The 26,004-nt window shown below is 30.8% G+C and overlaps 2 protein-coding genes across 6 annotated transcripts; one reads left to right on the forward strand and one right to left on the reverse strand.

Annotated features, from left to right (window-relative positions):
* Nucleotides 1-464: 464 nt before the first annotated feature.
* Nucleotides 465-7,331, reverse strand: LOC113869777 (casein kinase II subunit alpha-2-like). Of its 2 annotated transcripts, XM_027506247.1 has the most exons (10): nucleotides 6,943-7,331; nucleotides 6,723-6,852; nucleotides 5,799-5,993; nucleotides 4,684-4,841; nucleotides 2,538-2,628; nucleotides 2,292-2,357; nucleotides 1,695-1,777; nucleotides 1,531-1,594; nucleotides 1,378-1,446; nucleotides 465-1,094 (listed from the first exon to the last, which is right to left on the reverse strand). In XM_027506247.1, exons 1-10 carry the CDS (start codon nucleotides 7,263-7,265, stop codon nucleotides 1,032-1,034), a joined length of 1,242 nt encoding a protein of 413 aa, XP_027362048.1. In that variant the 5' UTR covers nucleotides 7,266-7,331; the 3' UTR covers nucleotides 465-1,031. The 2 variants fall into 2 exon arrangements, with proteins under 2 accessions (XP_027362048.1, XP_027362050.1); XM_027506249.1 differs by lacking the exon at nucleotides 5,799-5,993.
* A 3,665-nt stretch (nucleotides 7,332-10,996) lies between these two features.
* On the forward strand, nucleotides 10,997-14,959 carry LOC113869609 (queuosine salvage protein-like). 4 transcript variants are annotated; one of them, XM_027506029.1, is made up of 8 exons: nucleotides 10,997-11,198; nucleotides 11,271-11,397; nucleotides 11,536-11,676; nucleotides 12,677-12,775; nucleotides 13,343-13,419; nucleotides 13,531-13,639; nucleotides 13,781-14,109; nucleotides 14,406-14,776. In XM_027506029.1, the coding sequence occupies exons 1-8, from the start codon at nucleotides 10,998-11,000 to the stop codon at nucleotides 14,496-14,498; spliced, it is 1,176 nt and encodes a 391-aa protein (XP_027361830.1). In that variant the 5' UTR covers nucleotide 10,997; the 3' UTR covers nucleotides 14,499-14,776. The 4 variants fall into 4 exon arrangements, with proteins under 4 accessions (XP_027361830.1, XP_027361831.1, XP_027361832.1 ...); XM_027506030.1 differs by having other exon boundaries at nucleotides 11,069-11,198; nucleotides 14,414-14,959; XM_027506031.1 differs by having other exon boundaries at nucleotides 11,069-11,198; nucleotides 13,853-14,109; nucleotides 14,406-14,740.
* Nucleotides 14,960-26,004: the final 11,045 nt, after the last annotated feature.

A 26,004-nucleotide genomic window follows, 5' to 3' on the forward strand; every position in this document is an offset into this window, starting at 1 on the left:
TATCTCGACCAAAAAAAATTATTTTATACCCAAAGAACCAACAGCTTACCATAAACTTAAACTTGGACGACAGTGGATGAAAAAAAATTCTATTTCACATCGCAATAGCAAAGAAAGACAATAAATTCGATGACATAGAATAAAGAACACGTCATTAAGCCTTATTTTAGCTTTATATTTTAAACAATTCAAATAATAAAGTCTAATATTACTGCATTATATTCTATTTTATTGTAATCCATCCTTTTCTATTTTATATGAATTTAATTAAAAGTCATTAATAATAATATAGTTTTTTTATTCTATCATTCAATCATAAATTATTATATAATTAAAAACTATTAACTTTTATGATAATTACTTTAGAATTTATTTTTAATTAATTAATAGTATTAAAAAAAATTAAAATGATAGTACATTAAAATTAACTGATCTACAAAATTGGCCATTGGTGATCCCTTAGCAAACAGCAAAATGAAGATAAAGTGAAAGAAAGCTAAACGAACCCTGAAATCCAACTGCCACGCTGGAAGATTTTCCATTTGTCTCTATAGGCTTACAATTAGTATTATATTAGCATTATCCCCACTGAACGCTCCAACAGATTGAACATTTCATACAAGATGTTTGAAAAGGTAACGAGAACTGGTTAAGAAAAAAAATGAGAATATCTAGTTATGTAGAACCAAAAAAACTTGCAGAATTGTTTACATTTCTTTAAGACTACAAGATAACATGAAACTTTGAAATTTGGCTTGACAGCTAAAACAAACACAGGCATATGAACTTTCACGATTGAATACGAATTCATTCCCGAATTTGGAGCGCAAAAAAATTTGAAACCAATGAAACCTGGATTTTTCCCAGAAAAGGGGAGCAGGAGCCTCGAGGTAGAAAGTTAAAGAAACTGGGGTTGCACAGCAAAATAGGGGCAGAATCCCCCAGAATTGAGAGTTCGATCATTAAGAGGAAGAAGAGAAGACGCCCCTGACTAAAAGCAAGCACCATATCTCACAACAAGCATCAGCAACTCAACGTCGTGTATGACTTCTGCTGCTTTCTGCATTTCTGACTGGATTGAAGTAAGGGTGGGCCTGCATAGCATTGAGTATTTGTTTATATTGTCAAATAATTGTGTCGCAGGAAGGGCTAGGATTAACACATTCCATGCAGAATTTCATCCACAAAGGAGAAAGAAATTAACATGACAGGACTCAGACAGCAGACAAAACTAGTAGCTACAGCCAAATCATATTAGAAGCCTGAAGTCCGAGGTCAAAGATCGATTAGATCAGTGTGCTCAGATTAGCATATCTTAAGAAATGTGTCACTAAACTTATTGCAATGATAAAGATACCAAAGGTTTGAGAATTGTACCATAGCTTCTTTTGCAGTGGGCCGTTCTTGGTGATCGTACTGCAGTAACTTATCAACAAAGTCAACAGCCTTTGAAAACAGAAAAGGTAAATTTAGAAAGAAAATCAATGACCATATGGTATTCTCAACCGATATAATTTCAATGAATTTTACCTCAGGAACAGCCAAGTGTTGATTATCTGCATTAATGAACTTTTCCCATGGCTTCCGGCCATGCCTGTCACACAGTATACGAGCATTTTATTAGTCAAAACTTAAATAATAGTTAGCAAGCAAAAGCAACAAATATATATAATTGTGAAAATCCTGAAACTAACTTTCCAACAAGCACTGCAAGATGCGGGTCCAATTCTATGCGATACTTGTGCAGATATGCTTTTAATTCATCTGTTCCAAGTACCTAGTGCAGCAGGGCAAAAAAGCACATCATCAATCAACGATTTTTGGCCTTGATCTCTTAAATATGCAAGATTTTACACCAGAAAACATTCAGGTTGGTTTTGAAGGCAGAGATAATTATTAAAAAATATTTGCAGAAGCAAACATTCTGCATGATCATGACCAGAAAAATATGGCATCAGTTCGAAACAGAAGATAGAAATTCTGAGGCCAAGAATGACACTTTTTATTTCTTTAAAAAAGAAAAAAGATCAACAAAAAAATCCACAAGGGGTAGAAACTCTGCTACACATAAAAGATTAATAAACAACTGTAAAAATCCCTGGGTGAAGGAGAGTCATGCAATATGCGAGTAACAATGGACAACTGCAACATCCCCAAGGCTGAAACAGGTTATAAAAAATAAATGCTTGATCCAAAGCAAATGCACCAATAAATTATCTCCTAAAAACACAAATCAACCATAAAATCTGGCACAGGCTCCACCAAGTCGAGTTCACAATCTCTTCACCAACCTTGGCTATTTTGACTAGTTGATCATAGTTATCCTGTCCATAAAAGAATGGCTCCTTACGAAATATCTGTAAAAACATAAGCACCTGGTAAGCATAGCAGAAGACTACACCTTTAAATGGATTTTAGAAAGAGAAATTTATATATCAGGCCTTGGTGAAAAATGTAAAGGCTTAACCTGCAATCAAGAACCAGGCTAAACCCTAAAAAATAATTGAAATACAGTTTAAGGAAAGAACACCCCTTACCATTCCAGCAAACATACAACCGAGAGACCATAAATCTAGAGAGTAATCATAGTCTTGAAGATCAACAAGAAGCTCAGGGCCTTTGAAATATCTACAAACAATGCATGTATAAAGAAAAAGTACAAAATAACAGTTTCTTGTAGGCAAGTAATAAATTGAAATCTTTAAGAAAATCATATTCAAATAAGAAGCAAGAAGATAAAAAATCATGTATGATCACACACAAATCTAGTTACTTTGTTTTTGAAACATCAAGAAGCTGGTCACAGTTACTACAGTAGTTCCAATTATCCGCATATGCAGACTGCAGTAAAATAAATGAAGAATAATGCATTATATAAACTCAAATATTCATCCTTTACATACAATAAGAGACTTCCCATGCAAATTGTTGACAGTTCAAACATGAGGCAATAAGCTCTATTCTACATTCAAAATGTACTAAGTAAGGATCATCTAAGCGAAATGACACAAGGACTTGAATAACAATCCAAAGTAAGGCTCCACAAGGGAGACACCAAGCTCTCAAATTCCTGCAGATTTAATATTTTATGCTATTCTTCACTCCGGGTTCCATTGATCTAGAGTAGAATAATGATATTGATACATTTTTTCTCATTTTCTGTTAATCTCTATATTCTGAACCAGTGTCTATCTAAGGAACTTTCACGCTTTCAAGTGTAAGTGAAATTTTGAAAAACCGGAATAAGTATTTACATGAAAACACACCAAAAGAGTAAAATTCCTAGTTGTCCCATACAAGTTAGAAGAAAAAATGGACAAAATCAAACAAATCATAAGGGACACCGCCTCAGAAGTTTGCATATTCAATTTCCTATATAAAAAAAAGTAAGTTTCAGGAATATTGGAGCCCCAAGTATTCCAAAAGGAAGAGGACTGATGAAAAGAATAAAGGCTATATACGCAAGGAATATGTAATCTTAAAAGAAATATATCCTAGCCAAATATCCTCCCAAGATTTAATTCAATCGTTATTAGCTACTTCTAAAGAAATAAGTGGTTTGAAAGAGGCATATCCTTGAGAAATAAATTTCCAAGGGCTAAGTGAGATGCAAGGAATGCACGGTGGGCACACTTATCGATAGCATGCTACGGTAGTGTAGCAGTGCATACTGGACAAAGTTTGTATCACAGAGCATTTTTTATTAGTGGCTGTCCATAGTGCTTTAGCAGCACTACAGGAAGGCATCTCGAAAAACTCTTGTTTACCCTTGACCTAAGTCATTTGGGGGTCTATGCTCAACTTAGTCTCCTATGTGCTCTTCCATGTTGGCTATTGCATGACCCCTCCAACCCATTGCTCTCCAGCAACTTCGAGTCTTGACCATGACCTGGTATATTCTGGCCTACACCTAGTGGTTTCCGACAAACCCACACTAAGTGTCCATAAACTCTTCATTTTCTGGTCAAATACTTTGTCTTTCCCTTTGTTCTCACTCACTTGCAGGTTGGCATTGTTCTCTCCTTGTCCTCTTTTTTATTCTCTTTTTCTTTGGTTTTAGTTGGTTTTTAACATTCTATTCTAATTTTTGTATTTTGTCTTGTCAGAGTTATGTTTTAACTTATTTTCGTCTCTATAGTAGTAGAGGCTCAAACTTGTTTGTTTCCTTGACTTATTTTGTTCTTTCCTTGCATGTTTTGCATTCAGCCTATGACTTTGTACTGTTAATTATGAATCTGTAATGAACATTGACAATTTTTATTTTTATTTTTGAGCATTTGTATGTACATACCATATAGTATAAATGCAAATTATTTAATCTGTATGAAAAGTTTCAGAATTGCAGCCATCCTGCTATAGCATTTTTGAGGTCAAGAAACATGCATTGCTATTCAAGATTGATAACCAAGGTTGGCATCCCACCTACTTGGGCACAATTGTGTAAACCATATTTTCCTCTGTAACCTAATTCTATAATGAAGAATGAAGATTGATGAAGTCTATGGAGGGCAACGTCATCAGCCATTTACAAACAAAAGCAATAGTTTTCAAAACCAAACCCCTTTTCATTTTGGGCCTACAAAAAATATCCCAGCTTACCAAAATTTTCATCTACTGAACCTGATTAGATGAATTTATTTTTTAAAATTTATAAATCATCTGAATCAAAAGAGACATAAAAACCTTGAGGCAACGCGAACATTATATTCTTTCCCAGGATGATAGAACTCTGCAAGTCCCCAATCTATAAGGCGAAGCCTACGTTGCTCATGGTCAATCATTACGTTATGTGGCTTTACATCTCGATGCATGATTCCTTGTGAATGGCAGTAATCCAGTGCCTGAATGAAAAGTTTCACAAAACTTAACTCTTTGAAGTTGAAGGCCACAAATAATTGGTAAAAAAGGATGAGTTGACAAGGAAACTACTGCAATTATATAAATCAAAAACTCAACTAAGTAAAATAAGGCATGCACCAATCAGGATTTAAGAGCATGTATACTAAATATACCAATAAGAGAAGTCATAGGACACACATCAGAAAACATATTTAGATGTAGATACACTGTCTTTTGCAAGCATTCTTTGTAATGTTATTCTTCCAGTCAAGACATTATAGTTTGGTAAAACTGTCAACAGAGTTGTCAGAGTCATGGATCCTGGACATTAAATTCTGCAGAAGCCAACGTGATGCATACATCCAATCAGGCATAGTCAGAATTGAAAGGCATTTAAAAGACCATTAATACTAAAAGTACAACATCAAGAAACAAGCATTTATTGAAGAATCACAATCAGAGATATATGTATAAAAAGCTGTGTTATTTCATGGAACATATGAATGGATAATTAAGTTTCTGTATGCAAACCATTCTAACAAGAAGGCTTTGTTAAACTAAATAGATTTCAAGAGAAGAAAGGAAATAAATCTGAACTGTTATTGTATATTTATTGTTGTTATATTGCGCATAACACAAGAGAACTTATGGAGCAAAATTAAGTTCTACTAAAACCCTTACACAACCCAGGTCCATCCTGAGATTTCAAATTCCAAGAAACCAACCAATACATGTTCTTAATCTGTATACGAAAGCTTCTTCATCAAATCTATGCAGCAAATGGCTCAATTGCTATCTAATTCAAGTCTCCAAATATAAAATCACATCAAATAACCTTATTACGGTTACGAAACATTAGCATGTCTTGGGCCCAGCAATACAGAAAAAAAATATAATGACTACAAAAATAAATTATAGGTGTTATGTTCTTTACTAAACATGAGAGCATAAGAACTTGCCTTTAGAAGTTCATAGATATAATATCGTATATCATAATCTGACAGGGTAGGGTAGAGCACTTTAAAATCGGTGTTATTAACATATTCAAATATAAAGCTTGGGGTCTTTGATTGCTGGTCTCTAACAATGTCAATTAATTTTACAATATTGGGCCCTCCACAAAGATTCTGCAATATTTTGATCTCCCTCTTGATCTGCATTCCAATTCAGAAACAAGTAAACAATTTTGTACATATATATATAGCCAGAAGATGAGAAAGGGGCATAACACAACTCTTACAGGTTGTACGGAAATTGCACTTTAAACAACAAAACAAATAACTGGATAGCCTTCAAGAACTAATCTCTATCACTACGACTACTTGCATGGTCATTCACATCCAAAATCTAAAGAAACTACTCTGACTCCCTCTCTCTATATACACAGCAAGTTGAAGAATTTTAAGTCACAGCACACCATTCATTTCCATAAGAGAATTTATGTCACAGATTGAAGCATGACAGTTGCATTTAGAACGAAGATGCATAAACTCCTCTAGTGCCTGAGAAAGAGAAAAAAAAGATTGTTTTAATTAAAACTAAGTCATCATCTTAGCAACTCTTAAAAAGAAAATCGAAAAAAAATGATGGATTAATGGTTTAAAGTTCAGACAACAAAGCCACAGGTATAATGGAGTACACTATCCAATATCCATAAACCGCTACAGAACTAGAAACAAATAGCTGCACTGTCTTATTTTCTTTTAAACGATATAAACCCATGGACATCTTTCCAAACACCACATGAAAAGCAATATTAATGATTACTTGATACTTGAGCATACAGCAATTCACTCACCACACACCACATGAAAAGCGACAACCATTCATCAAAATGAAAAACAAAATTGCACAGAAAAGGAAACGTCAATGCCACGATTCACCTTCTTCTTCTTCACGGGTTTGAGGATCTTGATGACACATTTTTCATTATCCGTGCAGTGAACACCCTCAAACACCTCACTGTATTTCCCCCTTCCCACCTTCCTCACAACCTCATAATCATCTTGCTCCCTGAAACTCACACCAATAACAACATAATAAATAAATAAAAATCCAAAAAATATAATTAATTGTGGTTAGGATTGGATTATTCGTTATTACCCCCATTGGACGGAAAGGGACTCGTAGTCCCAATATTCCTTGGGGCGAACAACGTTGATATCGGCATAGACTCTGGCCTTAGAGGTGGCGCCAGGGCGGCGAGTGGCTTTTGCAATCTTGTGAGCCAGGGTGTTAGGTGGAGGTGACGGCAGCGCCGGATGATGAGAGTGCTGACGGAGCGAAGCCGCCGCGGACGCAGCGAAGCGACGGAGGAGGGAAGATGACGGAAAGTTGTTGGAGGAAAGGGAATGGCAAGTGCTGAAGAGAGAGAGTAATCTATCGCGCGAAAAGGTCGATTGGAATTGGAAGGGCCTAATGGCCATCAAATCGCAAATGCGAAAAAAGTTGCAGCAAGGCCTTCTATGTCTTCTTCACACATCCAACCCCTTTTGTTTCTCATTATAAAATAAAATATCTTTCACGATGGAAAGGCCCAAAAATAAATATAAGAAAAAGTAAAATAGCTATGGACTTCTCCAAGTAAAATATCAAGGCAATTGGGAATTTCGGACAACTTTACTCTCTATAGTTTTTTAAGTCTTTTTAATAAGATGTTTTTTTAGAAAAAATATTAGTTTTTTTTTCATTTTTTCATTTTTTCATTTTAATAAACATTTCTCTTTCTTGTATTTTATAAACATTCTTTTCACTTGTATAGAAAATGCACCTGATAAAAAAAATTATTAAAAGTTCCAGTATTAAATAGTATTAATATACTGAACTACATTGAATTAAAAATATTTCAATAAAAAATCTCTTCTTATTACATGTAATGTTACATATGAGAAAAATATATATTTTATGAGTATAATAAATAACTAGTTTTTTATTTTATCTTTAAAAATTAATTTTATTTGATAGATAATAATAATAAATAAGATAACTAATATAATAGGTCAATGATATAATAATATTTTAAATAATGACATTTTATAAAATCTAGAATGTGAACAAATTTTTAATATAAAAATACAGAGCCCAAAATGTCAAATGAAAAAAAAAGTTATTTGTTTAAACATTGTGTTAAGTGGTTCTCACGGGATACATAATCTTATAGTATAGAATGAAAAAACTTCATTATCAAAAAACAAGTTTATCAAAAACTTTAATACACGGTAATCCTCTTTTGGAAGAGGAATTTTTAGGTGGTTCCGAAACTACCATTCACATTGTGCCAGTTATTTAATATAAATAGGTGTTATATTTCGCTTGGTTGAAACTATGATGATTCAGGAGCACGAATAATATTTTCTTTTAGAAAGGTTCTTCTTTCACGTATAAATGTTGAGTTTTGTTGTTTAATACACTTATTATAGATCGAAATATGTGTGTATTTTAATTACTGTGAGATGGTGCTTGTTTTGCTTAAATAAGTTTGTCACGTGAATTAGAAAGTTGTTAAAATAGTATTAGGCAACAATTAAGTTATTTCAATTTTTATTCAAATGTTATTAATTTGAGATGATACGAGTGACTTCAAAATGACATGTATTAAGGACAAATTAAATTTACAATACAATAAGTATTCTAATCCATTATAATTTTATAAAAAATTAACAATACATATTAAGAAATTATTAATTTAATTAACATATACAATTGATTTTCTTATGAACACTTCCAATAACGATTTTTAATAAAATCAAATATTTAATAAATTATTATTCAAGATAATATTATTCTGTCATACTATTACCATAAATTGTATCATTATAACTCTCTTTTATTTTTTTTTTCTACATTGAATTTCACATATACTTAGTAATGTTTTATGGAAATTTTTAGATAAGCATAAACTAACACCAAACTATTTAAACATTATGTACTACATTTTTATAGAGACATCACTATGCAAAACAGGATGCAATATGTTCTCATCTTAACAACTCACAAACTTATGAGGGAATCGTCAATCCACATTTAGTCAAGTTCTTCCACACTAAGACTGCATTAAGTAATAGAGACTAAACAAATATCACTATCTTTCTTCGTACATTGACCTTACAGATCTTACGTAAGGTCTGTATTAAACTCAGCTTTTAAACTACTAACTGTAATAAAAATTGATAAATATAGTAATAAACAAATTATACATTGTATTTATTGTTACAATTACAATTTCACACCAACATGTTATTTATATTTTTTCTTAACCTCTTACTCTCCATCATTTTTCACAACTGATACTGTAAATTCTTTTATCATAAAAACAATTCTCTTTTCTAATAAATTTTCACACTTGTTGAGCATAAACCTTAAAATTTCAATCCTAATTTATGATTTGACCCCGAATTAAAAAAGTGCACGATACTTTTTAGTTTTTATGAAATAGTTGTTATTTTTATCATATTTGTAAAATTAGTAAAAAGTATATATATACAATTTTTAACAAATATTTTTAGAGAAATAATATAAATTTATATATTATTTTTTTTATAAAAATTAAACGAATCGATGTATTAAAAATTACACAATAATATAAATTATTGCAATATTTGATAAAATCTTATTTCTTCCTTATTTTTTAAAATCCGTTAGGATTGATCCGAAAGTTTTTTTAGTTTTAGATTTTAATTTTTTTTACTTGTGTTCTTATTCGATGACTACGAATGAAACTCAATTTAATTAAGGTGTTTGTTGTGGTATTTATAAAATTGAAAAAGTATTATATACTTTATTTATATTAATATTAATGTGATAATTTTTTTAATTTATTAAAGATGAGAAAGTATTAATATTTTTTTTAACTAAATTACTAATTTTATTATTTGTCAATATAAAAGTAATAAGATTATTAAATTATTCCACGTGTAAGAGAAAATATCAAATCCTCTTAGTTAAAAGTAGTATCATTAATTTTATTTTTAATTAATTTTGTTTCTTACTTTTATCTACTTTTTAATTGAAAAATAATAAAATAGTTAAAGATAATGAATAGAGATATTTTATTCAAAATGTGATAATATCTTGCAATAAGTAAAACTTTTTAACATGTGTGCAGAAATCTTAAACAATAAAATATAAAATATAGTTAAGGCATTATTCATTGATTTTTTTTTTACATATTAAAAAAATACAAACTTAAAACAAACAAATGTACATCTTGTTAGTTGGATTAAGTTCAAAGTGTTAGATGATGATAAGAATATAATGTTATAATACTGTTTTTAAACAATTATTTTTAACATTTTATATTAGTTTGTGCAAATTAGTCAATTATAAAAAAGTGAAAACTACATAGTACAATTTAAAAAATTGATAAAATTTTTGAAAATTAAATACAAAACTATTTTTAATTTCATTATATGCTCAAGTACGCCTTATTTTATTTTTTATTGAAAAAAGCACAAAACTTTCAATCACTCTAAGGAGCCCTTTGATATCTTGATCACGTTAATTTTAAAATACAGGACTACATACTAATTTTCAAGTCAGCAGTAGATTTACCTTTAACATTTTTTTTAGAGGGGGAGGGGGAAGATTGACTTGGTATCCAAGTAAAGTATTTTCATTAAAAAAGGGACACAAATATTATTCATACAAAATATAACGTAAATATATTTTATTAAAAAAGTAATAATTTTAATAAATTATCATAAAAAACGTTTATTTAAGATTATTTAAAAATACCTTTATTTCAAGAAATAAATATCTTCTCAATTTATAATTGTCTGGTAAAAAATAAAAGATAAAACATGTATATTTTTATTAAATATTTAAAAATTAATAGTTAAAAATGGAAATTTTGATTTTGATTTTAAATAAAGCTGTTTTCTATAAACAAAAAAATTATAATTTTTATAAAATCTATTATCTTCTCTACAAGTATTTATCCTGAAAAAAATGTAAAAAATAATATTATTTCTTATATTGTTTTAACATAAAAACAAAATTTAATCTTACTTTTACTTTATTTTTGTATAGTATTTATATTATATACTTTTATAATTGATGCTGTTTACTAAACAGTCCTCCGCGGGTAAAAAACGTGCAAAAATCCCATGCCGGCCATACTGGAAGGCAAAGGTGGGGGAGCGAGCCATGGATCACGTGATATGGTTGGGTCTGGTCTATGGTTGTGGAGGGTTATGGGGACTTTATCCTGCTTATGCTTAAAATGGCCCAAAAACTTTCCAACATACGGGAAACAGAAAAAGGGTCAGGTTCAGACTCTGAGCGCCAAAAGTGCCCACATGGAAAAGACGCTAACGCCACCCCTCCCATTCAGCATCAAAACCCGCGAAACTTCCAAACAGGTAAACTGAACGCACTCCCTAACCTCGCGCCTACCCTATATATTCCTTCATTTTTCAAACTTTCTCGTTTAGGGTTCACCAAACACTAACATACGCACGCCGCATTGGGCTCCTCCGCTTGAAAACTCCATGGACGACGTTAGGGTTACCTCTGCCTGGGTCGCTAGCTGCTCCTCTCACGTTGTCGTCGACTCTGCAGGTTTAGCCTCCGACTAATGCCGTTCATTTTGCGCCTTCGTTTTTTCATCTTGAATGCTTCAGCTTGTGCATTCCGAAGACTAAAATTAAAACAAAAACAAATGAGAATACGTATTTGCCTTGTTGCTTTCGTTTTCAGGAATTGAGAAAGTGGTTAACACCATTGAGTCCATTCCCAAGGTTGAGTGGGATTTTGAAGGGATTCACTATTTTGATAATGGACCACTCACCGTTCAGTACTTGTTCGTGTTGGACGCTTTAAATTTTTGCTTCTGGCCTGGTACGTTCGGTTTTTGTTTTTGTCGAAGGACTGTGATTAATTAATTCCTCCGGTACCTTAATTAGGGTGTTAATAGTCCTCTGTTTTTGTAAATTTATTTTTAATTGATATTTTTCTGAAAGATGTTCAAATTTATCTGTCACGTTCTGGTTGCATTTTACTGGTCACACTGAATTGAGTTTACCAGAGTAGGTAGAAAGTAAGGGGACATGGTTTCTTATGCCTGGTGTTTCCGTTTTTGACTGTTGGCATATATGCGTGGTATTGTGGATAAAGAAGCGCTTTATCAGTGTTAGAGAATTAGCAAGTTGATATGCGTGCAGAATGTATTGGTGACACTTAATAGATGTGAAAATGTTCTGTGAGTATGCAAGAGGTGGCAAATTTGGATTTTCATATCTGTGACTCTGATGTTGTACTTCTAAAAACATTTGTTTCGGTCAACAACATCTTGGTTCCTGTGTATCATTGGCTTAATATATTACTAATTGTCAGTTGTGCATTCGGTAGAGTGGCCGCCTTTATAAAATACCCTGGCTTATAGAATTCACATTCATCGGTCATTAATAAAAATATATTTTTAAAAAAATAACCTTTGTATGATATATTTGAATAAAAAAGCATACTAAACTCTCTTTTTTTTTTAATTAAAAGGAATGATTAAGCACTTAGATAAAGTGTCTCTGCCAGTAAGTTTATAATACATAGGAGATTAACTGATTTTTGAATTCCTAATTTCCTTGACATGCTGATGATGAATAATTATATGCCATTTTATCATACTGAACGCTCGTTATGTATTTTGGGGTGCTGGGTTGGGGAGGGTGTTTATTGCCCATTCATTACGATGATCAGCAGGTTGGTTATCTAGTTGACATTCTAATTTACAAAGACATGAAATAGTGATTAGTTCTGCCAAGGATTATAACATATCTATTTTTTATCCTGGGTTTTTAACTTTGCCATCCGTTATGTTCTTTTAATTCTCATTTGCTAAAAGATAAGGATTTGAGTTATGATCACTTGGCGTCTGGGTTAAAGGCGGCTCTTCAAAACGATAAATCTGTGTTCGATGCCGATCGTCTGCAAAAGTACACTGGTAATTCTGGTTGGAACTTGTGTTGTCTGTATACAAATTAACACAATTGTTAAAATACATCCATTCTCATGCACACGTTTTAATGGAAATGACAAATGTGTCAAGAACTTCATCTTCAAGTCAGCTCATGTTTTATTATCAATTGAAACTAAGGTTTGTTAAAATATTGAGGTTGTTAAACTAGAGTTGGTATGGGCCTATATTGCATTGTAGGACAAATGTCGGTGTATTATATTATGTATCACTTACAGGTAGTCCGGTCCCTACAATGAAGAGAACATTGTTAAGTTTTTGTTCATTTTAAGCTGCCAGGTCAAGGACAATATTTATGCTTGGCACATGTGTGCTTGCTTAAATTGGTTTGGTGTTAACAGCAATCAGATTGAAGTTGTTCAAATGAGATTACAAATATGGAATATATTCTCAACTTACATTATATTTTCAAAAGATATCTACATCTACGTTTATATCTGTTCATATGATTGGTTCTCTTGCTTCAGTGCTTCCAATTAAAAAAATTGCTTTTCTATGAATAGCATAATGACAAAAATCAGTTCATAATGTTAGGTCCACAGCTACGTGAGCTTTTGAGGTGGCCTCGACCTCTTCCTTTGGAAGATGAACGTGTTAGGTTACTTCATGAGGTACAGCAAATCATTACTGATGTTACCGTTAATCGAAGTTTTTTTCATCTTGAACTTATCTACGATGATGATCTTATCTACGATGATAATATTACCCTCTTCTATTGCTAGGTTGGGATTGAATTAGAACGAAATTTTGAGGGTAAAGCATCCAATCTTGTGGAGTGTTGTGGAAAATCCGCTGTGAGTCTTGTTGCTCTTGTTGCACGCCATTTTCCTGGTATAGCCTTTTTTCTTCTTTTGTCAACTTTCATACTCAAGTTCCAAAATACATAATGCCCACTTTATAGACACTTTTTTTTGTAATTGCTACAAAGGACACTTTTTAGCTTTCATTGACTCCAATATTAATTGGTTCTAGGTTTTAGAGACCACTCAGTGTACAAAGGCCGCCAGGTGTTTTTATATAAAAGAGCTCAGATATTTGCTGCAGATTTATGGGGTGCATTTAGGGGCCAAGGATATGGCGAGTTTAAAGACATCAACTCTCTAACTATAATGGCGGACTATATTGTCCCAGCTGTGCTTCGGCAGTTTGGTGTTTTAAAATATAGTTCAACACTTGCCAGTATTATTGAGGCCAGTGGAGAAATAGGTCCCGGGACCGAAGAGGAAGTTGAACTGCGGGCTTGTTCTATACATGCAGTGGAGAAAATGAGAGAGCTAATAAGTAAAAAATCAGGAAGACAGGTTAGTTTTTCTTTTCTATGCAGAGTACTCCCCCTTATAGCCCTTTTTTAAATGCATGTAGAGTGCTATTCCTTGTAAGCTTATTAAAAGTTCAAGTGACAAAAAAGTATAGAATAAACCAATACTGATACCTTTTGTTTTAGTTTTTTTTATAAACAATTAAATCATTCTGTTAAACTATCCTTTTCTCAAGAAATATTTGTAATAGGAAGGAAAAGTTGCATATTTTCGCTATTATTGCTCGTGTTTTGTGCAATTCATTTTATCTGAAACTGAAAGCCGATCTGATTATTTAGGTGCTCAGTGTGGAGCTGGATCTTTGGCTCTGGGCTTCTGGTGTTCAGTGCACATCTCTGCAGCACCACCGAACACTCTCAATATATTATTGAGCACGTGATATATGGTGACTTCTAGCTACCAACAAGAAAATTTTGGCTGTTTTATATATGATAACGTGACTAACTACCTCCTTCTGCACTTATGTTTGGAATAAACTTTTGTAATTTCGGCAGGTGCCTCTAAAGTTAATTATGAATAGCCATTGTATTTGGATTTTAGGACCTTAAATAGTTTACAGGGTTAACAACTGGGCTCATGGTGTTTTTACCATAGCAATAGGTAAATATTTTACCTGGTTAAATATAACCGTTGGGATAGCCAGGGTTGCAACAGCGGTAGGGGCATTTTTACTATTCCCGAAAATTTTCCTTCGCAAGGGCAGCTGGACAACAGAAGGGACATCAGCTATCAGCATACAGCAATTAGCCAAAGTTTGCATTTTAGTGTTTAGGTGTATTATGTGATCATGCCTGAACTTGCAATGAGTGATATCGTAGATTTTATCGCTTTTATTCTAGGGGGAGTGGGGCGATTAGTTTATGAGACTGCTTCATACTGAATATATTAACCTGTTCATTGTAGTACCCAAACTCGTATAGGCAGTCAATGCCTCAGGCTGTTGGCTTGTACGCAATACTTGCATCCGTGTAGCGTTGCCTTTCACTTTCACCAACCAATTTACGAATATCGATCAACTGGGCCTATTCAAATATTCGGTTGACATGTTTGAGTGTAGACCCCCTTTATGTTTGGTTTTCTTTTCATTCGAGCTCATTTATTTCACAACTGATTACGAGAAACAACCTCCATTCTCTTTCAAGAAACAACTCTTTTCTTCCTCAGATGTTGCTGTATAACCCCCAATCATCTCCAAGGCGGGAGAATCCAAATTGCATAATTCAACAACAGGGTTCTGGTGTTCGCCCGGGGTCCGAGCATTCATCATTCTCAAAAACTCTGATTAGCCCACTATGATAATGGACCTGAAACTCTTTCCTAGTCTACAGGTCAATAACTTGATTTTTTGTGGGTTTTTATGACCGTATTGGTCTGCAGAACTGGCTTATCCGTTATTTATGAATAAATACTTACGTTAGCTCCTCAAATTGTGAGCATCCATTTCTTGAGCATAAATCTATAGATATTTTATTTAGTCATTTTTTACTTTATATATTTTTATTTTAAATTAAAAAATAACTAAAATAAATGCCGTTTTGTGAACTCAGATATTAGAGTGAAAATTTACTCATTTATTTATACTTAACTAAATCGAGTAATTTCATTATGGCCATTGGAATGGGAATAATATTTATACGTAGTCGGGAGATCCATAGTTTTATAGCTAGTGCTGGATCGCTATCTTCAACATCACAGCATATCAGCATCTCTGAAGAGTTAAATTGTGAGGTTGCTTCAATTATGTAGTTTTTATTCTAATCCCTTTTTTACATCTATTGGTGTTTGGTATAACTGATTGAATTTGGAGGTGGCGTGGCATGGGATGATGAATTTACAAATGATCAATTCTAAATATTTTATGCAAAGTTCGGCATCAACCCGAGAATGGAGATTGAGTTTGTTCGGTAGACCTTTTTTTTTTTTTTGGGTCAAGACTCGGTACACCATAAAGTACACCAAGAATTGTTCTGCTTCCTCGGCTACCTCTAGCTCCCAGTTAATGGCTTTTTTCTTCTTTTTTCCTGATACGGGAGATGGGGGACAGGGGAGGAAACGGAGACTATTTGCTTAAAATCGAACTCTTTTCCTATGTGTTATAGGTCTTATCTGCTTAAACAACCATTTGGAGATCAATTAAGTGCATTTTTTTTAATTAATGTTTAAAAAGTTTATGTATAAGATAAAGCAATAAACCTTATATAATTGTTTGTATTTTTTCATAACTGTGGTCTTCTGATGACTCCTCCCCCGTTTTTTTGTCAACCTTTTCCCTATAAAATGGTAAAATCAACTCAGATATGGCACCAAATTGGGGTGTCGGAATTTAATATTCTTCAATAGATTTATGTAAGCCTTTCATGCTGCTACACTGCATTAACAATATTTTGTTCAATATGATTTCGAAGGTGTTCACAGTTTCACGGCTTAGGTTGAGTTGTTTTTCGTGGCTAAATGCACCAAGTTAAGTTAGATTGCATTCTAGATATGATCCAACTTAAGGGGTTTGATGACTAGAGCAGTTGAGCCCAGATGTGTGGCAACTAATATGTCAGGAAAAACAAAATATCTATTCTTATAAGTAATGCTAAATACTAATATTTTATAGCTATTATTGACTATTGATTGAATTATTTCTGTAAATTTCTTCCATGCTGGGGTCGAAAAGTTTATTCGAGCTGAACACTTTTTTCAAGAAAATTGAACTCACAATTTAAATCCTAATTGTTTAACACGATTAGATGATGAAATATTGATCTCTCCTACGTGTCGTAAATAAGAAGAGGAAATCTTGAGTTTTTTTGCGGCCTAGTCTAGGATATCTTTTTTCTCTTGGAATTTCTAATTCTATTTCTACATCATAAAGATAGTGCACAGATCGATGCTTGGGGCACAGTAAAATTGTACCACGTTTGTGGCAGGACAAAAATTACAGTATATATCTGAACACGATAACCATTAGAAACTCACAATTGAAGGATCAGCATGGTCGATGTCATCGGCAGTGTAATACCACCCCCTCTGAACCTGAAGTTCGACATCTCAGTTCTAAAAACTTTCCCAACAGTAGCTTCTGCAACTAGGAGTATATTTGGATGCTACAGATTGTGAAGGGGAAATCCAGTCTGTTTCCGAGGCTTCTTCCCCTCTTCGGGAACCACCGTTCTTGGGCCGTATCGAGCATTTCTGTGCCCAAAATCTCTAAAAGCTGATATATTTGCACGAAATTAATAGGACGTGTGTATTCAGTGAGAGGGTTCCTTTAATGGTGTCTGTGTACCTGCACTTTCAGAAATCAGGTGTAGCTTCAAAAAGTGGTGGTTTTTGACAACTGCTGGCAGCAACCTTGTTTGATCTTTTTTCCCTTACTTGTTCCTTGGTGGGTAGGACCACTCACTCTGAGAGAAAGTTTTAAACTTTGGTACATTTTCTTTGTTTTTACTTTGGTTAGAGGAACAGTTTGAGGCCAGTTATACCCAAGCACAATACTTTTGCTTAGGTAATTTAAGGTAAAATCTCAGCCACTCATGAGGGAATAATATTTGTACTTCATCATCTCGACCATCAACTTAATCCTATAATAATTGCTTCGTGCGTGTCTGTAAGAATCACACCAATTTTACCTTGCGTACATCAGAATTAGAATGAATGTGTAATTAATAGAAAAACAAATACATTTAAATTATGAAAGTAACAAAAACTTGAAATGAAACATGTAAAATTAAGTGTGAATATCTGGTCTTCTTTTAAAAATGTTTGATGCAACAGTCTAATTAAACAGAAGTTCTGTACTTGAGATTCGAATTGATTTGAAGAGGAAGGACAACCAAGCAAGTTACTTTTGAGACATCGGGACCTTACCATCAACATCATGATTTATGGGTGGAATCGGACTCAAGCTAATCCAAATGTATGTTGATAGTACAGGGACCCACAGATCGGAATCTTTAGGATATTGCCTACATTTTCACCATGATTTGAGCTCTCCTTGTTTGTATTATGTAGATAAATATATAGCGTCTCTTTTGCTTTTTAGTTGATGATGGTCCTCAACGCTGTTCATGCTTCTTTTTTTAATCCTCGCGTTAGCTCCATAATCGTAATTCTAACCATATATTCACTTTCATTTGTATTTTTTTTCCCACATCTTCGTTCCATATCCTTAATTTTATCTCCCCATTGATGTCCCATCACTACTGTTGTGTATAAATCAATATTTAATAAAAATGTATGTGTGTTTGTATAACTGCACCTTTTCCCCCTCTTTGAGACGTAAATAGGTGAAGTTCTCGTTAGAAATTTTCGATCTAATTTACATAGGTTATAGGTTAAGATTAAGGTCGACCTGCTTTTGAAATAAATTTACCCAATTTTTCTTAAAAGTCTATTTAGTTTAATGAGTCAACTTATAATAATAATAACAATACCATTACTGTTACTACTAATAATAATTTTTTTTTAAGAATTTAAGTATGCTGACATGACTTATGTATAAGATTAGGCCATTAACCTAATTATAAGTAAGTTTGTTTGCCTGTTTAAAAGTTTTTGCTGAAAATTAGTCTTTTAAATAAATATTTAGGACAAGTTGAAATTTTATAAAAGTTAAGTCAGACTTAAAAAAAATAGTCTTTTTAAACAATTTTTATTTTAAAATATTTAAAATCAACCTTAAATAAGAATAATAGCAAAAGTATTAAAAAATAAGTTAGATTAAGATTTTATAATCTAAAACGTAGTCTACCTTAACTATTTTTACCCTTACTTTCATTCTCACAGTTAAGGACATATGATGAACATACAAATATTTATATGCATATTTCAGAAAATGATGCGTTGATACTTCATTGGAGGTGTTTACACCCCTAGAAAAAAGAGGAAAATATTAAAAGATAATAAAATAAATAAATAATATAATAAAGAAAGGGAAGAAAATCGAGTGAGCATATAAATTCAGATGATATAATATGAACATATTTAGCAATGGTCTTTGCCTTTTTCTTACCCTTTCTCCTCGCTAAGCTTATCATGAATTTCTGAATGTGAAAAAAGAAAATCATAGCATGTCGCATAATTTCAAGAGATTGGGCGGCATATACGTCAACAAGCAATTCTTGATGTTTATATGCGGGGCCCTTCGGAAAGCTTTGTTACAAAAAACAGTGATAAACAGTTTCACAAAATATCTTTATATATGTATATATATATTAATATATTTTCCCCCTTTGCTGGAGCTGAAATTTGGAATGGACATGTGATGGCGAAGTTGTATATAGAGATTTTATTTTTATGTGTTAGAGATGGAGAAAAGAATCTCCATACCACATCGACGAACAAAAGACCTTGTAAAGTTTCAAACAATAATCCAGTGGCCGAAATTAACGACAAGACAATGCTACAGTAGCCCGAGAACGTATGTAAGTGACTAAGTGGTGGTTCACTCTTCTTTCTACCCCCAAAGGTTACTGTGTTTTCTAAAGAAATCCAAAATTGTCTCATGCCATTGTTGGGTTTGAGATACGAGGGAGAGTGTTCAGGGAGTCATCACCATCATTCCAAGTTGTTTCACATTACACCGTCCTAAACTTTTAAGGTAACAGGGTGTAGTATACTACTTATATATATATATATATATATATCAATAAGGTTCAGATTAGTTAAATAAATCACTTATAGATGCTATTTAATATTTATCTTTTTAAATCACACTAGACTCCAACTTTTATATTAAAAAATTTTGAAAAATTTTAAATTGATAAATATAATTACATATGATTAAGAAAATTATTTTAACTCGTTACTTAAATGTCTTCTGCATTCGTCTGAATGCAACCCTCAAGCTTTAATAACGGTGTCGATAGCCCTTTTGTTTACGGATAATGTTGATTGTTGAAACACGTTAATTGCATGCATTTGTATTTCCTCTCCCCATCGTTGCTAATTAAGTAGCAGGATGCGAATTATATATTTTTTTCTCATTTTTTAAAGAATAATGCTGTAAAAATATTTTTTTATTTTTCATAAATATTATTTTTTTAAAATTTTAATAATTATTTTAAAAATAAAATTTAACTTTAAATAAAAGTACACTTAGAATGTTGTAATTAATACAAATGTTTAAAACTATTGTATTAATTAATTTAATGATTTTTAAACATGTGTAATTTAATCAAAGGATCTTATAAATTATTTAAAAAGAAGTATATTTAGTATTAAGAAAATGTTTGTTGAACATGCGAAAGATATAAAGAACTATCAAAATTTAGCGTTTCCAATCAACCTCGTATACTAGTTTTTCTTAATACCTTTATTCTTTGTTTCTGATACTATTAATTAAGTTCTGAAGACATCCCTCAAACGTTGACTTTAAACTAAATTATTATCTCATTTCAACCAAAACTGCAGCGTACGATTAGTTAATTTTAAGAGAAATGAATTTTTAGTTTCTACAATTTTCTTAAAAACATACAAAAAAAATGTTTTTTTTTTCAATTTTATTTCCACAATTTTAGAATTGAAGTTTGATAAAGGCATTTTTGTTGTTTTGATATAAACTTATGTATACATAAAAAATTATATATTTACTAAAAATGTCAAAATTTAATATATTAATAATATTAAATATCATAACTTATTAATAAAAAATATGATGTAATAATTTTCTATTGTATATCTTTAGATGGATATTAAATAATTAATTAAAAATGATCAAAATTGTAACAGTGAAAAATAAACATAACTGGTATGTGGCTAGGTCACCGGCCATAGATACGGATCCTATCATATTAGAAAGATAATTAGACAGCAAAGTGCAAAGAAGACGAAACTCTATTTCTGTCACTAAAGTCAGCATAGTGACTCAGTGATTAGTCAGCAGAAAGAAGTTGCCTGATAAGAATTAAATTATTACCCAAGTTTTCAATTTTCATGCATCATTTTTTTAATATAAATTGTTATTTTCTATATTTTTTTTTCTCTTCTTTCATGCATCCAATGAAAAATTGTATCCTAAGTTTTAGCGAACTGCAATTAAAAGAAAAAAAGCAAGACGATAAGGATGCCACGTCTGTCACGACAGGGACATATTATTGCTTCTGAGTTTATACTTCGTAATGCCTCCTCATTCTCTCTCCCTTTTTTACGCTTCAGAATGGAATTTATTTTTTCATATATAAGATTTAGAAATTGCATATATAAAAAATATAATATTTTTTAAAAATTATAAAAATATAGTGTTCAAAAATTGATAATAAGGTGTAAATACTGAAATAAAAAAACAAAAAATTATAAGTTTTAAAAATAATAAGGTATATTTAAAAAATATTAAAAAATTATAGAGAGTCAAAATTTATTGATGACGATTTTTTTAAAAAAATTAAAATACTAAAAAGGTGCCACTAGCAAATTTTATTTTATTTTTTATATTTTGTAACTTTTCTTATAATGTCATATTTTAGTAAATTTTTTCTTTTTTCATATAAAAAAATCCTCAGAATAGAGTGCCCTTGCATTTTTACTATTTTAAGATTAAGATTAATGAATATTTAGCATTATACAATGTTTAATGTATTTTATTTTTTAAAATAATCTTCAATACTGATGCTTTTATCATCTAACTCTTGTTTTTTAATCAGTATTTGAAAATATTTTATTAGTTGAGGCTTCTTAAAATTCAAATAGGGATTTGAGAGGACCTTGCCTAGTAAAAAAAAAAAAGAATAAACTTTGTAAAATTGCTATGAAAAATGGTAACCAGTAGCAGGTCACTGAAGAACTGGTAGAGTCGTAGTTGAAATGTTCAATAAAGTTTACTTCTAAAATTCATAAAGTTTCAAGTGATTTTTGCTGACGGTAAATTTCATTTGGACCACTAATCGCGTTTGCTGTGGGAACCTTATACTTCAAATTAAAAAAATAATATATATATATAAAGAAGCAGATTTTTTATAAATTTAAAAATTCATATACTTAATTTCAGTTTTTTTATTTAATTTATATTTGATAAAATATAATTTATTATTTTACTAATCTTTAAATAAAAAATTAAATTAAATTAAATATAAATTTTTTTAAAATTTACAGTTTGAGAATATATTTTTTCATCTTTCTTTTCAATATAGCAAAACATGGATTGGGGCGATGCTGATTAATCAACTGGCACCGATGACACTGGCCTCTAGTTTTTTTTTTAAATATAATTTCGTTGAAAAGGGTACAAGAAAAATTAAAATTACTTTTAAAATTTATTTAAGAAGTTCATAATAAATAATATTTTAAAATATTTATTTTTTGACGAAATTTAATTATATTGTGTTATTCATATAATTAACTGTACTTAATAAAATGACTTCAATAAGTTTTATTCGAACAATCCTGCAGAAGATACACGTGCTTAAACAAAATATAATCTAACATATTTTTAACATGTATTTAAAAATGTACATTAAAATTAATATATTAAAAAGATTACATATTATATTCTTAAAAAATTTATTGATTTTTACTATACACATGAAAGTATACATTAAAAAATATTTTATAATTCGAGACCTATTTAATTTGGCAGTCTCAAGATTCCAACCCGACCTGGTCTGTCAAGGTTTGCTGAATATTCATATTTATTTGTCCAATAAAATGAATGAATGCGGAAAAGTAATTGATTCCTCATCGTTGGAAAAATACAATAAACAGACGTTGCTTAATCAGATAGACGTGTATTTGTTTCTTATTTTATGAGAAAGATGACACAACTTCAAATAACCCCACCACAGTACTTCCACTCACTTTTCAATATTACAGGGCTTATTAGTGGTTTAGGTTCGTACATAACACTTCTGCTTTATTTAGAACACCATCAATTATAAAACAAAAGTCACCCAATTTTTTTTTTTAATATCCTTTTCATGGTTTGATGTAATATAAAAGCAAAGGAGAAACAAAGTATGTGTTTCGAGCCAACGTTTTTTCCTTTCTCATTTATATTGTCGAGAAACTAAAGATAGAGTATGCAACTTTTTCTTTTTTTTTTCAAATTAAACAAAATATATTTAAATTTGTGAATGAAGGAATATTGCATTTGATTAAAAGTAGTTGAGTAATATATTAAGGTGAAAGACCCATTATAACCTGATATATTGAATAAATATTTTTATTTTATTTTAAATAAATAATGCGTATTTAATCCATATAATAAATAATCAATGATTTTCATAAAATTTAAAATGCTAATTTTCCAATTCTTGCATCAAAATTAAAAAAGAAAAGAAAAGAGCGAGTAGTTTATTAAAATAAGATTTCTCAGACACACATGGGTGCATGTTTATGCTTGAAAAGAATTAAAATTTTTTACCTTGTGAAAAGATGCAGAAGGCATAAAAGCAGAGGGTTCAAAATCTGCGTGTTGTGTGTGTGTTGGGGAGAATAGAAACTAAATAATTTGACTTTCATGTAATTTAAATGTTGGAACTGTTACACTAACAATGCTTGTGTTTCCTGATCTTACACCAAGACTTCAATCATTAGTCCCTTAAATTAAATATTATATCTTTTTAGGCCCTCCCCATTTTTAAGACCCTTCTTTTTAATTCCCATTTTCCACATAAGCTCCTTATAATACAGCCTTGCACTTGGTGCAGATTATTATTTATTTATTTACAGAACTAGTACATGTGCACGCCATTCCATGCCACTAGTTTACGGACCCCGTTTGGTTGTTTTAAAACTGCCAACAGAGATATGCTTAATTTGTATTATTTGGTTTTCTTATAATTTTATTTTTTTAGAATTTGAAGAGTATTTATTATATATATATATATTATAATTTAATTTTAATTAATATAATAATAAAAACCAAATTTAATTAAAAGTAAATTTATAATAGTTTTTTTTTCAAAATAATGTATAATATGTGTGGTTTAATTGAAATGTTATTGTAAAAATAATTGGAATTTTTTAATACAGAATATTAATTTTTTTTTTATAACTCAGTTTGAACAACTAATAGTAATAAAAATTATTTTAAATGTAAATGTTTATTATATTTTTATAATTTTTTAACACAATAAATATTTTTTAATAAAAAATAATTTTTAGTTCTTAAATTTAGTCTTAAAGATATTAACAGATTCTTACTTAATTATGTTATTTATTAATAAAATCAAGGATTTGGCATGCTTAGTTGGATGCAATAAGCAAATTAATAATAATAAAAAATACAAATTATTGATTTAAAGCATAAATATGGGATTTCTAATATAGTAAGAACGTAAAAAGAGTTCATGTAATTGAAATAGTTAGTTTAAAAGATAAATAATTCTTAAGCATTCTTAGACTACAAGGTAGCAGATTTATAAAGTATTTATGTAGACGTGAAAAATTACATAATTATTTAATATTTAATAAACAAAGTTATTATTTTCGTCCTTTTAAATTAAAGATTAATTTTAATTTTATTCTCTAACTTTTTTTTATTCAGTTTTTTTTTCAGTTATAATAGTGTTAAATTTTTTACCACAATTTATCCTGAGATTAAAATTTTATCTTACAGCACAATGAAGTAGTTCATTTTGCTCTATTTAATTCTCAGTGTGTAAACCATAAAACGTAACAAGAATTTATCGTGAATGTCATACATTAATGGAAACAAAAAAGTTTTGATCAACTTTTGTTAAAATATGAAAACTTTGTGTTAAAAAACAAAAGGGATTACAATTAAATGTTACGTATTAATAAATGAAATAATATAAAATTTTGAAATATTAGTTATAATTTAAAAATCTGTAAAAAAACAATTTCAACAATCGTTAATAAAAAAATTCAAAACTTTAATCGAATTTAATGTCAATTTAATAAAAGAGCTGACATGATACACAAAGGTTAAAAAGCCAAAGCAAATTAAAAAAGTACAAGACAAAATTAAACCATTGTTGCAAAAATATTAATTTTACCTGTTCAGTATTAATTAGCTTGGCATGTACAACTTTATGCACCATGTAGATGACGGGATTTCTCACTATCTCTTAATTCTGTTAAGTTAATTATATTCTGTAACGCGATATTTATGTTGATGTAAATTAACTGGCGAAAAAAAAAGTATCGTATGGTGAATCCTAAGTTGAGTTTGGATTTCGTTGATTAAGAAATTTGCTCAAAATTTTTAAAAACATTATAAACATTTTTCAAGTAAAAAAAGAAGAGGATATAATCCATGCTTTTGAAGACAAGGTAAGATCAATCAAAGTGCCTTCTCTGCACTTTAGTTATCGTTTTCTTTTTTTGGTACAAGTCACAAACCGTTTTTAAGTAAAAAAATCTTATTAATTAATTAGAGTTTAACATGAAATACTATTAAAACATATCAATTTAGTTTTATAATATTTGTAAAATTGATAATCTATTTGAATATTCAAATTTAAAATTTGCACATTTGAGAAATCCATTCAAATTTGATTATACGGTGTAACCCAATAGCTATAATAACAATAAAGATCCATGGATTATGTTTTAAAATGGAGCTTGTGAAAATAAAAAAGGGTGTAAATTATAATGTAATGCAAGTGTGAAAGTATGAATTAAAAAGGAAGAGATGCATGGAGGAAAGGGAAGCATGGGAGAGGCGAAAAGGACAGGCACCCATCAATATCTGAAAGAAAATAAAAAAGAATCCAACGGTGGAGGAACATCCATCCGCGGAAACACGGAGCCGCTCACGCCCAAGTCCTTGGAATCTCACCCTTCCATACAAACAGAAAGAGGCAGTGAGAGAGTGCACGCAGACACACACTCGCTCGCTGCCTCTCAACTAACCTAACTCTGGTTAATTCTCAACCCAACCCCACCACACCATTTTCACCCTTCTCTTCCTCAGTTAACGTTTATTTA

This window comes from Abrus precatorius, unplaced genomic scaffold, assembly GCF_003935025.1.
Source record: "Abrus precatorius isolate BTA unplaced genomic scaffold, Abrus_2018 Scaffold6, whole genome shotgun sequence".
Lineage (NCBI taxonomy): Eukaryota > Viridiplantae > Streptophyta > Magnoliopsida > Fabales > Fabaceae > Abrus > Abrus precatorius.

What these genes read in the sequence shown, in the direction of transcription:
- LOC113869777 (XM_027506247.1), bottom strand. Translation starts at nt 7,265, where the DNA reads ATGGCCATTAGGCCCTTCCAATTCCAATCGACCTTTTCGCGCGATAGA. An exon ending in ATATCTATGAACTTCTAAAG is followed by an intron (nt 4,842 to 5,798) that starts GCAAGTTCTTAT and finishes CTTTTCATTCAG; the next exon opens with GCACTGGATTACTGCCATTC. An exon ending in CCACTGCAAAAGAAGCTATG is followed by an intron (nt 1,095 to 1,377) that starts GTACAATTCTCA and finishes AATGCTATGCAG; the next exon opens with GCCCACCCTTACTTCAATCC.
- LOC113869609 (XM_027506029.1), top strand. Translation starts at nt 10,998, where the DNA reads ATGGTTGGGTCTGGTCTATGGTTGTGGAGGGTTATGGGGACTTTATCC. An exon ending in TGTTGCACGCCATTTTCCTG is followed by an intron (nt 13,640 to 13,780) that starts GTATAGCCTTTT and finishes AATTGGTTCTAG; the next exon opens with GTTTTAGAGACCACTCAGTG. An exon ending in GTAAAAAATCAGGAAGACAG is followed by an intron (nt 14,110 to 14,405) that starts GTTAGTTTTTCT and finishes CTGATTATTTAG; the next exon opens with GTGCTCAGTGTGGAGCTGGA.